The sequence below is a fragment of the Meleagris gallopavo genome, chromosome 2, assembly GCF_000146605.3.
Source record: "Meleagris gallopavo isolate NT-WF06-2002-E0010 breed Aviagen turkey brand Nicholas breeding stock chromosome 2, Turkey_5.1, whole genome shotgun sequence".
Taxonomy (NCBI): domain Eukaryota; kingdom Metazoa; phylum Chordata; class Aves; order Galliformes; family Phasianidae; genus Meleagris; species Meleagris gallopavo.
This window is the reverse complement of record NC_015012.2, coordinates 96,124,948-96,140,448: the sequence shown is the minus strand read 5'-3', so window position 1 is coordinate 96,140,448 and position 15,501 is coordinate 96,124,948. Positions and strand designations below refer to the sequence as shown.

Below are 15,501 nucleotides of genomic sequence, written 5' to 3'. Positions count from 1 at the left end.
GGAGTTTGACTAGATGGCCTTTAAAAGTCCCTTCCAACTCCCAGTGATTCTGTGTAAAAGTATGGCTTTTTGTACTCAGTAATACAAAAACAAATAGAGGTCTAATTGAGACTGCTTACTGTCTGTGGTGATTACAGAGACTGCATCTCTTCCTTCTGCATTTATTCTTATTTACTGTGTCAGTAATCTGGATATCAATTGATTTCTTAGCGCTTTTACTGGGGTTTTGCAAATTATCTTTTCTAAAGTGGCTATTTATTAAATTTATAGAATAAATTATATTTTTGAAGAAGTCTCTGTAAATGGACTTTTGTGATTGCACCTGATGTTCAGTTGAATTTTTGTGGTTTCCCAGGCTATGGAATTTCCTGAATAAATGTTTGTAAAAAAATTTTTGGAATGACTTTTGAATCTGGAGACCTGATATGGCTCACTTCTTTGATTATGGCAGTCTCTAGAAATTGCTGAATCAAAGTCAAGGGTTGTTTAAAGAGCTTAGACAATTCCTTCTGGCTTAAAAATCTGAATATATGCAGAAGTTGAAATTTTTGCAAGAGTGGGACTGACTTTAGTGTCATAAGCAAATGCATCACATCTGGAATCAGCAGTCTGTGTTCCTACATTTGCTTTCTTCTTTTATCTTCTAGTCTTGAAATGATTGCATAGTTGTTGAGGAATGTCAGACGATTACTGCAGTCCAGCTAGCCGTGATTCAGTGAATTGATCTGCTGTATGTGACATAATTCTATAAGGGAGTAACAAGTACTTGTAGTTGAGATTAAATGTGTGCTTCTTTTTGTACTGCCATTAGTAGCTTCCTGATAATTTTACCTATCAGTTTTTTTTTTTTTTTGAGGGGCTTATTTTCTCTCTCAGAGGTGATTAAGCAGGAACAAATTTCTAAGGGGAGCACTGTTTGGAGATAGGTAGATAAGCAGGATGTTTAACCTATCTACAATGTCTCTTTCAGTGTTGAAACTGCTAGTAGTGGAAATCTGAAAATTGTCATGGAAGTAGCCCTCCTTGTGAAGCTCTTTCAAGTGCTGTAGTGAAAATTGGTATTGATTTGACCAAGTTGTGACCTTTTCAAATTGCACACTCTGTATGCAGAGGGTTTTCTCACTTGCTTAACTTGCAAAGTAGGGATCTGAAGAAGGCTGTGAGCTCTGTGACTCTCAGGCTTTGGACAAACTTGCTGAAGTTTATTTCCTGCAGGTTGTTCCTGCACCCTCAGAGCTACCAGATCAACTATGTGTGCAGTTTTTTTTCTATCTCAGTTCTGTCAAAATATGGGACTATTTGCTTATTCCTGACTTCTTGCCTGCTTTCTTTTTAAGCTTGGATCATTTTAACAGAACTAGGTAGAAGGAACTGTGTATAGTCACTCTGGCAGATCTGTGAGTATGGCGGCCTCAGTGCAGGAGGTCGTGTTAATGAGTGTGAGGAAGCAATGCTTAACAGGGAGTTGTTGCTGTTGGAAAAGTGTGTCTAACTCCAGCCATAACTACTGAGAGGTATACCGAAGGTGCACAGTGAATTAGGCAAGGGACTTTTCTTGAATGATAAGGAACAAAAGTGACAGCAGTCTAAGAATTCGTTGTCTTAATCTTTGATCACTCTTTTGGACAGCTTTTTAGGAGTACCACAGGATTCTCTTCTGCAAAACTTTAACTTATGCTTTATGAACGTATAACTTAATGGTTACTTAATGCTTAGTTAAACCCACTAACAACTTGCTTAATGCACTAGCTTGTCAATTATTTTCTGCATTGGTGCTGTGTAATAAAAATTCTAGTTTAAATGTGAGGTAACATAGGAAAAGTAGTTTCCAACTGTATGAATAGCTTTAAGGTACATACGCATGACTTAATCAAAAGACAAAATATCTTTTTGTTTTTATTTTTTGACAGGTAACCGGCACTGTCATTTAAATATTCCATTCATTCATATGGCTTTCTTACTAGTTTTAGGGAAATAATATGAGAGGTTATAGGTAAGAACCAAGTTTTTAGTAGGGTGACATAATGTAGGAGAAAATTTGGGGTTTCTGATGTTAATTTTCTTTCTGTCCTTAGAGAAAATAATTGATGATTAGACCACTAATCTTTCTTGATAGTAATTAAAAAATATGTGGGTTTTTTATTTCTACTTCTCTAAATATGGGCAGAAAAAGATAACAATTGTGAGGAAGAATAAATGACTGCTATGCTGTTGAGATCTGTAGGAAGTCTAATAGGTAAAACTGTATTTAAGAGATGTATGCTAATGTAGTTCTTAAGGAATTTTTTATGATAGAAATTGAATTATGAAAGACAACTTCCATAACTCCTAGAAAGTTGTGACCGTTATTAAATCTAGTACAGTTAAATCGTATTTCAAAAGTAGAGTATTCTCTTCCATTTTGGAAAGGCAAATGGCATCTGATGTACATGATAGCATCAGAGCAGCTTTCCAGAAAGCACGGTATTTCCCCGAGACCAAGGAATGGTATGTCCTGCAAGATATAGAAACTTGATAACTTTTTTCTACTGCTCAAGGAAATGTTTTCTGCCTAAAATATCGAAGTACACTTTTACTTGCTTCTTAAAAGCATCTGTAGGTGTGTGCAATTTGAAAAAAATATGTATATATGAAATTTTATATAATCACTACATACATGAAAACTTCAAGCAGATCCATTTCTGCTTGGTGGATTTTAACAAATTTTCAAAGCATCAGTGTTAAAAGAGTCCAAGTTACATCAGAATTCGGGGAGACTTCACTATATTTTCTTCAGCTTCAACCAGTCTTCAAAATGCTGCTTGTTTACTTGTTTTTAGATTTCTAACATGGAAATCTGATTATGCATGACACTCTACACCTTTATTATTACTATTATTAATACTATTGTTATCCTTTCTCATAAGAATGTACCACCACAATGCCAAAATGTTTATGTTTTGGAAAGTTAAAATGACATTTCAAGGCTTCCTTAAACTCATTGTGCCATCTGAGAGCAAAGATGGCTTCTGAAATGTTCTGTTAACTTTTCACGATTGGTGTTGTGGTTCTTTGCATAGGTTATGGTGATAGCAGAAAAGCTAAGGCTTTATATCCTTGATACAGACCTTTTGGTAATTCTAATCCACCAGAAACTTCTTTGCTGTGTTCTTTAACATTCTGTCATATATTGACTATCTAGGCAGAGCATTCAATAAATCTTAATTTCTCAAACTACTTTGTGCATTCTGTTCAGGTTATTTATTATTTGTATAGAGTGTAAGGCATGCTGTGCATTGACTTGCCCTTTGCTAGGAAATGTAGCCATCTGCTGTTGCTTCCTCATCTTTCAGTGGCACATTGATTTAAAGTGAAGGATTTCCCTCAAATGGTTTGGAAATAGCTGTTTAGCATGCACTATAATTATTAAAAGCTCAATTCTGTGCTAATAAATAAGGGATTATCCCTTATTTATCTTTAGATAATGGTGTGGCCTCTTGACACTGTATTCAACTTGTATGCAACTTCCAATTACAGTAAAACAGTTAGACAATTGCATTTCATATTTAGTGCTTTTTGTCAAATACTCTGTGCTCGTGCATTCTGAATTCTGTGCCTTTAAGTTCTTCTCTTACCCTTGTTTTTCTCTATCAGAAATGGGCATTGTTTTTCATCTTGTTGTTTGTTGTGAGGGTGGCTATTTTGTGTATATAATATCCAAACTGGTCACTGTGGTAGTGGAGACATTTCTGTTGGAATGACACTGAGCCTGAGAAAGCCTTTATCTGATTTACCATCCTCTGTCTTGAAAACGCTCTCGTTAGAGTTGTTCCAAAATAAACATACCTCTAAGTTGGTCACATCTGTTCATGGGTCTTTAATCAGGTACTTTAGACTAAAATCAGCATTTCAAGATGAGAGAGGCTTATGATATTGCCTGATTACTTCTCATCCTCGGGACTTTGTATTGAACACATCTTCCAGTAGGTGGTGACACCCAAAGCTTTCACTCCCCAGTATCACTATAACTGGTTTCTTTGTTCCTGCTGCAGCAGACATTCTTCTGCTTTGAACCCTGGACCAGAAGCTGTTACAATGTGGACATGTTCAGTGCTGTTCTGGTCTCCTCACGTTCTGCACTGATGCAAATTCTGATTATTTTTGGGTGGTGGGCAATACTGTATGTGCACAGACCATATGGTATTTGTTCCCCTTGATTACAGTTATCACAACATATGAGAAAGAAGCTATTTTGCTATACACATCTGAGTTCTGTTTAACTTCTGGAAGATGCTTTTGTTCACTAGAGTTAGAGGAGCGTAGTTGGGTGGGATACTGAAGTTTTGTAATAAACTTATTAGTAGCAAAGGATATGGAATAATGCAATAGGTTAAACTGAAGATTGCTCTTGAAAGGAAAATAGTAAAACTGTCTCAATTGTTATTGTTAAGGGCTCAAGTAATGTAAATTGTGGGTCTTTTTCATTAACATCATTATGGGGATTGAAACTTGGAAAAATGGCCTTTAAAAACATTTATGTTTTCATGAGCGCTGACTTTACTTTTCAAACAGGGAAAGCTGGATTGCATGCATGCTAATTATGAGTTTTGCAGTAACTTGGCTACTAGCTTGAGGTCTGACTGTACCATATTTTGCGTACTTTCCATTCCACTTAAAATCTTTAAAAATTTTTTAAACAGCAGGTTTAAAAAACTGCATTGCTTATAGATTTGTGTAAATGTCAGTGCACTGTATACAAAATATGTCTCCCATACGATGATCTGTTGACATTATTCTCTATTGCTTAGCTTCAGACAGTAAAGTCGTGACATGTGCTGCTGTTTGGAGGATGCCGAAGGAATTGGAATCAGGCAGTCATGAATCCCCTGATGATTCATCAAGCAACACTCAAACCCTGGAGCTACTCTGTCACCTTGACAACACAGCCCATGGCAATATGGCCTGGTAGGATTCTGCATATTTTATAGTCCTAGTAAAAGCCTACAGGAAAGACCTGTGCTGTTAGTTTTGTGCAGACGTATTTTGTAGAAGCTATGCTGTATGTTTTAAAATCATAGTCTTTAAAGAATAAGTACAAATTGGATTTTTGTCCTATAGATAAAAAAGCATTCATTGTAGTCCTGCAATCACATATGGAGTATCATCCTGTACAGTTCTAATGTGCTTCTCCCTACTTGCACTCATCTAAAACAAAGTGCAAAGGTATAGTACTTAGCACTTCATTGTCTTTATGGCATATAAATTTGACATTGTGTCAGTTGAGTAAGTACTGTAAAATGAAGACTGATTTGGCATAATTGTATGTAACTTTTAGCAGGGATAAGAATTCATTGTATTATTTGATTCTTGTTTAACTACTCTTTTCTGTGGCCTAAGAAAAGACAAGGAGAGCTGCAGTATTGGAGAGGGAATTACAGAGGTTTGTTTCCCTTTCTGTTCTTTGAAATATCCATTGCATATTAGCAAGTCCTTTGCTTTGTAGGTATGTGACATGTTCCAGCTGCTTCCTGAACAAACACATTAACGCGTTTGGTTCATATTTTACCAACTGCGGTATTTTTTTGTTTGTGGGACAACATGGCCATCTTCCACTGGCAAGAAAAGTTGAAATTATGAGAACGTGGTCTGTAGTGATCTCAGGAATTCCTGTTCGTCTCTTGATAGAGTGAAGTTGATTGTGTGAGTTGCACAGTCCCTTTCACAATTTTAAGAGAATTTTAAGCAGACTGGAATAAGATAGTAGATTCTTGTTGCATTTAATTTACATTTTTGATCTGAAATTAGGCAAGGATAAGGCAGCATCAATGTTGGATCAGTTGTAAGTGTCCTAAAGGAGTGGAAGGGGCTTCTTGTGTTTGAATTCGGACACCTGATGTGTGAGATATATCCATCGTAATCTTATTATACTTAGATACATACATGTAAGAGTAATTTTAAATTGTATCAAAAGGGAAGAATAGTTAAAATCAGACTCAGTTCCTTTTCAAAATCTGGTTATGTGAAAATTTCATTAAACAGTAGGAAAAAAAATGTAGAATTTAGAAATGATAGCTAGATCAGTTGATTTTTAATGATGATGTACATTTTTGCTCGCAGTTCTACAACTCTGTTTATAGATTGGAACTGAAATTTCATCATCAAAAAAGAGGTAGATAGAAGGTAATATTTTTTAGGTTCTTTAGAAAAGGTTGGTCACAATGCATTCAAGTATACATTGTTAAGGCTACTTTATGCCAAAATCTCAATTTAGTTGATCTTAAATTTCTTTCATGATAGCAACTTCGGTGCCTTGCTCATTTTAATATGAATAATTTTCTTTCTAACACTTTGATAAGCAATTCCATTCTTTATTGTTGAAAGATTCTGATAATTAGTTTCCAATATAGTTGGGAACACTGAGAAGTTTGTTTTTTTCTTTTATCTTCACATTTTGCCCCTTAAAATTTGTTTTGTCTTTTGAATTTTCTAAAATCTATTTCTCTCTTTCTGTTTCATCAGAAGAGAAGGATGGAAAGGCACATAATGCTTTATATCAGGATGTGGATTTCTTTAAAGACAAGAAATCTGCTATAGTTGGTAATAAGTTCATGAGCAGTTTTGTCTCCTGTCTTGTGACTGGTTGGGTTTTTTTTTTTTTTTTCTAGTATTAATGCTTACAAATATTTGCTACCCATTATCTGTGTAGGTTTTCTTCAAGGCACAACTCCATTACATTTGTTCAGTATTCTCTGGATTCTCATTTTATATTCAGACTTCATTGTTAATCTCTATAGATCTGTCTTACCTCTATCACTTTAATATTGCAAAATTTCTGTGTATATAGTTTGTTAAAATTTCACTTAATGTTTGTATCTCATCTCTACTCTTTAACACAGTGACAGAGTGCTTTTCTTATTAGGTTACATACCTGCATGCATCTTAGTTGGTACTGTTGAGGTCAGATCATCATATGGACAACATAGATGCAGTCATAAAGGGAAAATGAACAGAAATTACAGAAATAAGTAAAATGAAAGCTTAACCATGGGAGGCCTGAAAGAGGAGGAATGAAAAATTCAGTTAAGTAGCAAACAACTGTCAGTTGCTATAGAAATTTGAAAAGGGATGAATACATTAGGAAAATGCATAATTTGCAAATATATATAACATATTATACATATGTAATGTAGGTAAAGCCAGTAACATCATTAAGCTTTTTCTACGTACTGAAGTTGGATTTTTGTGTCCCACTCAATAAATCCTAAATATAGACTTGCAAATTTGATCAAATCTGAAAGATAGGAAATTATTTTCTTCTGTGAAGTCTCTGTTTCAAGAACTTGGAGATGTCTGTCATTGAAACATTGAACTAAATTTTTGAATTCACAGAAGAGAAAGCTATAAGTGAGCATTCTCATAATTTTTTTTAAGTCTGCAAGTAAAGTATTGACAAGTACCATCTTTTCTTTATGTGTGTGATTGCACAGTACAGAGCAGCCTCATTAAAACTGGTTTATTGTAAAGGTCCAAATTTGCAATAGCATTCTTTTCAGCTTGAGTGCGAGTTTACTTAAGACACCACATTACAGCTCCAATTTTGTTGTTCCATTAATGAGCACCATCACCTGATGCAAGTTATGCATATTTGTATATGATGCCCTGAAGACAAATGGGTATGATCAAGAAATGAGATTCAGAAGTGTTTTACTTATTTTCTTTTGGAAGAAAAAAAGAAGCCAAGTAAGAGAATCAGAAATATGTACAAAGAAAAGGGAAATTGGGGGTTTAATTACTTTAACACTGTCAGGCTGTACTCAGGTAACACTTGCATTGCTGTCATATTGGTAACATTAATTCTTCTGTAGTGTGCAACTTTGTTAGCAATCAGGATCTATATATTAAAATTCTACCTTACTATTTATTTCATTACAAAAAAGTGTCCAAAACAATTCAGTGATCTGTATCTGATAAATTGAAACTTGGAAGTAATGCTTCTTTTAGGAGGATCGCGTTTTTGTTTTTTAAGTATTGTTTCTTTTGAAGTAAAAACTTCATTTTAATACTTCATATGTCACTGTACCAGAAATATAATTGTGAGAAAAGAGCTCCTTCCAATATATGGGAGAGGTTTGATGAGTACCAGGAGTGCCAGTCAAATGGTATAGGATATATAATACTGTTTTTCAGACTCTTTTTTTTAAGTAGTTGCCTAGTAGATAGTAATTGTTTGTGTCATAGGTCTTTCATTTCCTAACATAATACAAAAACAAATGAGAGCTATCAGGAGCTGCATGTCAGTGCAGCTGATAATTACAGGCAGTTTCAAATAATTGTCAGCCTGTTAGAATAGCTGTTCCACAACTGTTTGATTACACATGCTTATATACTGTATCACCCACCACTGGTGTTAACAGCATTGAAGTATATGGATTTTTTTTAAAACATTCTGTATGATAAGAGATTTCCCCGAGGATGTAACTTAAAGCTGAGCTGCTTTTCTTTATTGTTCTCTCCATTTTATTCTGTCCCTTTCTAAAACAGCAAAAGCTTTAACTTCATTCTATTACTTTTTCCTTTCTTCCTTAATTGTTTACAGGATTTGCTCTCTTGAGTCTTTAATTATCTTTTATTGTAAATAAATCCATAAAATATACATCAATTGAAATGGTGGAAAGTTTTTTTTTTTTTCTTGTATTCATCATCTCATTCTCCACCTCTCACATCTTCTAAAATGTGGCCAGAACTAGTAGAAGAATTGATAACCCAGAAGTCTCTTTCATCCCTTTGATTTTTTTTTTTTTAGTTAATTTTCAGTCATTATGACTATACAAGTTTAAAACACTAAGCTATTTTTGTAGTAATGTATACTAGGGAATAATTGTAATTCATTAACTGGCTACTGAAATAACGTTGTGTGTCCAGTTTATAACATTGGTTTTTAATCAGGATTTGGCTCTAGTCTGGTAGAGCACAGGAAATCATAATGAAAACGAGATCTGATAGTGAACGCTGGGGGAAATACAATAAGCTCATGAAGTATGGCATGTAGAGCTTGTGAGATGTATTCAGTTAAGTTTTTACCACTTGTGATTAATTCAGTAGATTTCACGTGATCTAAATGAAATAAAGTTTTGTTGAAGTCTTTGCAGTTTGTTTACCGTAGGTTTGTAAGTCATGGAAGGTAGGGAAAGTAGTATAGAAATATTGTTACGCTAAAACACTGAGTGTGTATAGTACTATTTCACTTTTCCTTCTTAGCTTTGAAAATAGTTCTTCCATTTCAGTTTTTGCTGTCATTTTCCCTAGCTTAACTGCTGAATAAGTTGAGACTTTACTCAACTGAAAGAAAGATGATACTTTTTATAAAGTTTTTTATTTAGCTATTCTCAGCACTAAAATCTCTTAGGTTATATCTCTCAAGTTACTGCAACCTGAAGAACTGTAAGCTCTTCAGTAAGAGTTCTTACCGTACTCCACAAGAACTGTCCTTGTGTAGAGCTTGTGTATTTTATTGCTGAAAAATGAATGCAGTAGAGTATGGCTACCTAATGTCTTCAGTCTGAAAACTGTTAGTCCCTGCTTCCTTTCCACTGAGAGGAGATCTTGCTGTTGAATGTTTCATAAATTGTTGCATAGGCTGGTTCTGTTTTATTTCTACCAGTAAATGCAAGACATAGGTAAACCGGTCAAGCTACTGACTGGAGATGTTGATTCATATCTGTAATTGTTCATGACAGCTTTGATCAGTTTAGCTCATATATACAATCTCTATAATCAGTTTACTCAATTTTTCATTGCTTTTTTTAAGCTTTATTAACATTAAAATGTACTAATTTGTCATGTAATGCACACATTGTCTACATGGAAACTTGAGATTGTTAATCAGCTATAGTGGTGCTCATTTTTGATCATCACTTCCAATTGCAAACAGTTCAGTAGAAATTTAATATTATTTTAATGTTAATTTTTTTTTTTTTTTACAAAGTAGATTAAAATGATTCCTGTATATTGATTTCATGCAACAAATTCACTACCATGCTTCCTGTTAGATTGTGAACTTCTGGAATTCAGACTGTCTTTATTTTTTTCATAAATATCTACTCAGTGTTGAAAGTGTGAGTCTTATTGAGGAGAGGCCAGTCAGTTCTTTTTCTTGCTATAAACTTGTCTAATTGTGCACCTGCTTAAATGGACATGCAGTGAGACAAATGCGGACACTGAGGCCAACCCTTCATTATTTTGCACTCACAGAATCACAGAATGGCCAGGATTAGAAGGGACCTCAAGGATCATGAATCTCCAAGTCCCCTGCCACAGGCAGGGCCACCAGCCTCCCCATAAGATACCAGACCAGGCTGCCCAGGGCCCCATCCAGTCTGGCCTTGAACACTTCCAGGGATGGAGCATCCACAACCTCTCTGGGCAGCCTGTTCCAGCACCTCACCACTCTCTCTGTAAAGAATTTCCCTCTGACATCCAACCTAAATCTTCCCTCTCTCAACTTAAAACTATTTCCCCTTGTCCTGCTGTTACTGACCTTTTCAGAGAGTTGATTCCCCTCCTGTTTGTAGGCTCCCTTTAGGTATTGAAATGCTGCAGTGAGGTCACCCCATGGCCTTCTTTTCCCCAGGCTGAACAAGCCCAGCTCCCTCAGCCTGTCTTCATAGGGGAGGTGCTGCAGTCCCTGATCATCTTTGTGGCCCTCCTCTGGACCCTCTCCAACATCTGTCTTTCTTGTACTGGGGCTACACACTTGGATGCAGTACTCCAGATGGTGCCTCACAAGAGCAGAGTAGAGGGGGACAATCAGCTCCCTGTCCCTGCTGACCACCCCTCTTCTGATCGAACCCAGGATACCATTTGCCTTCCGAGCTGCAAGAGCACACTGCTGGCTGATGTTAAGCTTTTCATTCATCAGGACCCCCAGGTCCTTCTCTGCAAGGCTGCTCTCAAGGACTGCTCCTTCCAGTCTGTATGGATTCCTGGGATTCCTCCAGCCCAAGTGCACTTTGCACTTTGCTGTTTTGAACCTCATTTGGGTCATCTGGGTCCACCTTTACGGCCTGTCGAGGTCACTCTCAATGGCATCCCTTCCTTCTAACGTGTCAACAGCACCACTCAGCTTGGTGTCACTCTGCCTTTCCTTTTTAAAAAGTCTTCTGGGGTCATCAATGTTTTGATGACTCAAGGGGAAAGTTGACAGTTTAGAGTATGTATTTCCTATGTCATTAAAACACTCTTGCATTCGTTTGTGCAACAATTATGTTTTTCCAAATGTAATTTTTGGAACCAGAGTGAAGTACAAGATAGGTGTCTTGGGGTCTAGTTCAAATGAACCTTTAACTTTTTCATCCTCCTTAGCAGTGTCTTAACCAGAAAAGGTACATAAATCTGCAGGATTTAATTTTAATCTTTAAATTTATTTAAACCAAAAACTACTAGCTAAAAGCTAATCTGAAGCATCAGGTATTAGATGATAACGAAACAAGGTAAAAGAAAACACACATAATTCCTTGTCTGCTGCTTATAGAGTCTCTAAAGAGTGGTGGTGAAGTTGGCACTCAATTTCTGAGTGGCAGCTATGATTTTTACAAGTATCTGTCCATTTCCGAAAACTGTAAGCATCAGCAGCTGTTATCACATTCAGGAAAATGGTATTGCCTGGTTTATCTCTTTTCTTTTTTAAAGATTATTACCACTTCTGCTGTGTCAAAAAATAGTTAACAAAAAAATTTAGAATATATATGTTGTTTTGAAAGTAAATTATTTTTTTTCAGAGTGTTTTTTCCCCTTTTCCTTGTTATTTCATGTGTTTAACAAGCAGTCATTAATGCTTAGTACATCTGAACATGTTATGAAGAGTCATTAGAATAATCACTTAAATTATAAAATGTGAATGATCACTGCAACCACACTCCTAAAACAATGAACTTTCATAACTGATAAATTAAATAAGAGTGGAATGGGGATCTTACAAGGACAGTGTTTGTGCGGAGACCTTTTCATTCTAAGGAATGTCAGCTGGATTATAATTGGCTCTAATTAGCACACTATTCAACTATAAAAATTCTTTACCTTGAAGCTCAATGACACACAGAGATGTGAAATTTCTTCCCACCTTTGAAAACATCAAAGAAACTGCTTTCACTATAGTTTTTATAACTGAAGACTGAGTGGTCAGTGTAGGAAAGAAGCAAATATGTCAACAGGCATCAAGAATATTGATCTCTGGCTAGAAGAACTCTTGAAGAGTTAATTGGTGAAATCTAATTTTATTGTGTTTAATTGAAAGAATATCTACATATAATGACACCAAATACTAGTGTAATACTTCCAGCAATATACAAGAGAAATGGGGGGAAAGGAGGGAAGGTATAACTAAAAATAATAATTATTAGAATCTTGAAGATTTCTTAGCTATTCATTCAAAATGATGATTTTGATGTCTTTTAAAATTGATAATTCCAAAACTCTTTTTTTTTTTTTTTGCATGGTTCTGTCTCCTCAGTCTGGCTCTTCTTCATTGTTCCATTCATCTGTCTGTAAATCCAAATACTTGTATCACTAAAAATATTGCATTAGAAGTAATGAAACTGTTTGCAGAAGAAACAGAGAATTTTGAGTGGAAAATCATAGCTGAGGTTGTGACTGAGGTTGTGTATCACTTCTTTCCGTTTCTTGTTCTTTGCTATTTTCTTTGCTATTATTTTGTATTTTAAGCTTGGATGGAATCCCATGGTTTGGATCTGGAGCCACCCAGGTCTTAGAAAGGTAGAAGTGATACAGATTTGGAGATTACACTATGAATGCTCCCGTATTAAGTGCCAAGCTAGGAATGTAGCCAGTGGCTGTCTCATCTCGGGCTTGCTTATCTATGAGTGCATCTACTCGTGCAACCCTGTACCATCTTTTCAATCCAAAGACTGACCTGATTCATGCAAGAAGTTAGGCAAGAAAATTTATGTCTAATGATATTCTAGTGATCTCTTGAAACTTATCAGTAGTTTTTCTTCATGTGTGCTCTAGAGAACAGCATGTCAAACGCTGTTAGACCAAAACCTTAAGTTATTCAGAGATTGGAGAAAGTTTCTCCATGATATTCTTTACTGATATCAGTTGTGATCTCTGTCTTTTGCTCAGCTTCTAGAATTATTGAGTACAAAAGCCTGTTCTCATCAAATGACAAGTAGTATCCTTTTAGCCTTTCTGTTATCTCCAGCAAAATGTTAGTTTTTGTGTATGTACTTAGCTGTACTTCCTGTACCCACTGGCAGAGCATGCTGCTTCTCATAGCTTGAAATAGAGGACTAATGATTACTTCCGTTCCTTCATGTATAGCACAAAGATGTGTGTTAGAACTGTGATGACAGCCTCAAAATGCAAGAGGTTTGCATCAGCGCTCTACTGTTTAGGATCTTTGGTGCACTTCATGGTTTCGAGCTAAATTACTTGTATTAAGTGCATGTCAAACCCTTTGTTTTGTTCTCTGTGTGTATGCAAAGTGATTTGTGTTACAATGACAAAATCATTTTTCATGAATCAGTATGTGGGACAGATAGCAAATGAAGTATGGATTTCCAAAAACTCTTACAGGTAGGCTAGCATCTAAGGAAGCTGGATGACATTCCTTTTCCAGACAAATTTTGATCAAAGATCTCTCAAGAGAAAAAGGGAAGGATGCATATTCTAGAGCAGACAAAAATTCCATAATAAAACCTTATTTTGTATCATGCAGTCTAAGTAAAGGACACTGCAATCTATGATGTGTAAAAGTTGCAGGTTTTGCTGTTTAAAATATGAGCCAGTTTCAGCTGAAGGGAACAATTGTTAAAATCATTTAGGTGTTGAAACTGATTGGATCCACAAAATTAAAATGTCTTTCCAGTTCAGATTCTAATTGGCTCTAATGCTTGATTTTTTTTGTTTTTAATTGTATTACTTTATTATTATTTTGTTTTACAGTGTTATGTGGGAACCAATGGGAGATGGTAAAAAGATAATTTCTCTGGCTGATAACAACATATTACTGTGGGATTTGCAGGAAAGTTCAGCCAAAGCTGTGGTAAGCATTTTATTTTTTTAAGAAACGATAATATACTTGAATGTAGCATGAACAGTACTCACCAACCCCAAATTTGCTCATCTTTTAACTACTTGTTCCCTGATGACTTCAAAAGTATCTTGTCTTCAGTGGGTGTTGGGGGAAATGAATGCAGTGTCAATTGACTTGGTAGTTTTTAAGAGAAGAGGTAACTGAGTATATTTATTTGTTGCTAATGGTTAATTATTTCCTTTTTACTAGAGTTGCCTTTTCATAATGCTTCTGAAGATCAGCATTGCTTTACTGATAAACATTTATCAGGGAATACTGATGATAATAAATTCAAGGATTTTCTAATTGATATGATAATAGATTAACCAATGTTAGTTAATATCTCACAGCCCTGTATTTTATATTTAACTTAAAACCTTTGGATGTAGATGTCACTTAAATTCCCACGCTTACTATGCACTGCTTTGAGTTCTCAGTTCTAAACAACGTCTATTCAAATTGATTCACTCATTTATTTTTTTTTTAGAACTGTTTTGTCTGATATTCAGGTATGTAAGTAGTAAGGCTGGTATGGATTTGTCTCATTTGATGCCTCTTGTTCTGGCAGACTGAATGAGCAGTTTGTTGCACATGTGCTCTTAATGATTTTTTTCTGGACAATATCTATACTAGCCTAAAGATTAATGATTTTTATTTTTAAATGAACTATCCTTTTCTATGTCCAGATCTGTCCTTGTGAGATCAAAATTCAAAGTAGAAGATGGTGTCTTAGTCCTCACTAATATTTCAGTAAAGTACAGGTGGTTTCATTAGAGTTCACTGAAATCATTTCTTCAAGGCTAGGACAGGCTTTTTTCAGATTTATTTCTTTTGTAAAAATATTTCATTCGTTGAGGATAAAAATATACAGTTCTGTTCCGATCATATGGCATTGTTTAACTGTTCTTTTTTTTTTAGAACCTATTCTTTTTTATTTCCAGTCATTGTTCTTCTGTAATTCTAATATTTTACCATACTTCCTTTTTACAGCCATTAGTGCCTTTACTCCACTGATCCACTTGAGCACTTAAGAACGTTTTTAAGTTCAACTATTTACTGATAACCATTTTACATTCTTCTAGATTTTTTTTTGCCCAGAATTTTTTTTCAAAGTCTTACGTATTTTTCTTGAAAGAGCTAATTCTGTTGTCTGAAAATGGACAGCAGTCTTATTCACTTTCTCATTACCTACCATAAATCACTTTTCTGTGTTTTTTTTTTTTATTTGAAATACTGCAATGAATCGGTATGCTGTCTTCTACTAGGCAGAATAAATCATGTGAGATTGGTGGTACCTAAAATATGCCTTTGTCATGTTTTCTTTTATTTGGATAGTCACATAGTCAACTTTTCTGCCTTTAAAGAGATGGAATGGGTTATTTTCTTGCTCGTTTGGGATTTTACAGAAGGATTCTTGCTGTCTTCCTTCT

The 15,501-nt window shown here is 35.2% G+C and overlaps 1 protein-coding gene across 2 annotated transcripts in view; it reads left to right on the top strand.

Moving 5' to 3' along the window:
* The window catches only part of EIPR1 (EARP complex and GARP complex interacting protein 1), a 53,471-nt gene that overhangs the window by 21,827 nt on the left and 16,143 nt on the right, over window positions 1-15,501 (top strand). For both annotated transcript variants that reach the window (XM_031552610.1, XM_031552611.1), the window contains exons 3-4: window positions 4,788-4,944; window positions 13,942-14,041. In XM_031552610.1, coding sequence (XP_031408470.1) covers window positions 4,829-4,944; window positions 13,942-14,041 — 216 coding nt within the window. In that variant the 5' untranslated portion in view covers window positions 4,788-4,828. The remainder of the gene's footprint in view (window positions 1-4,787; window positions 4,945-13,941; window positions 14,042-15,501) is intronic.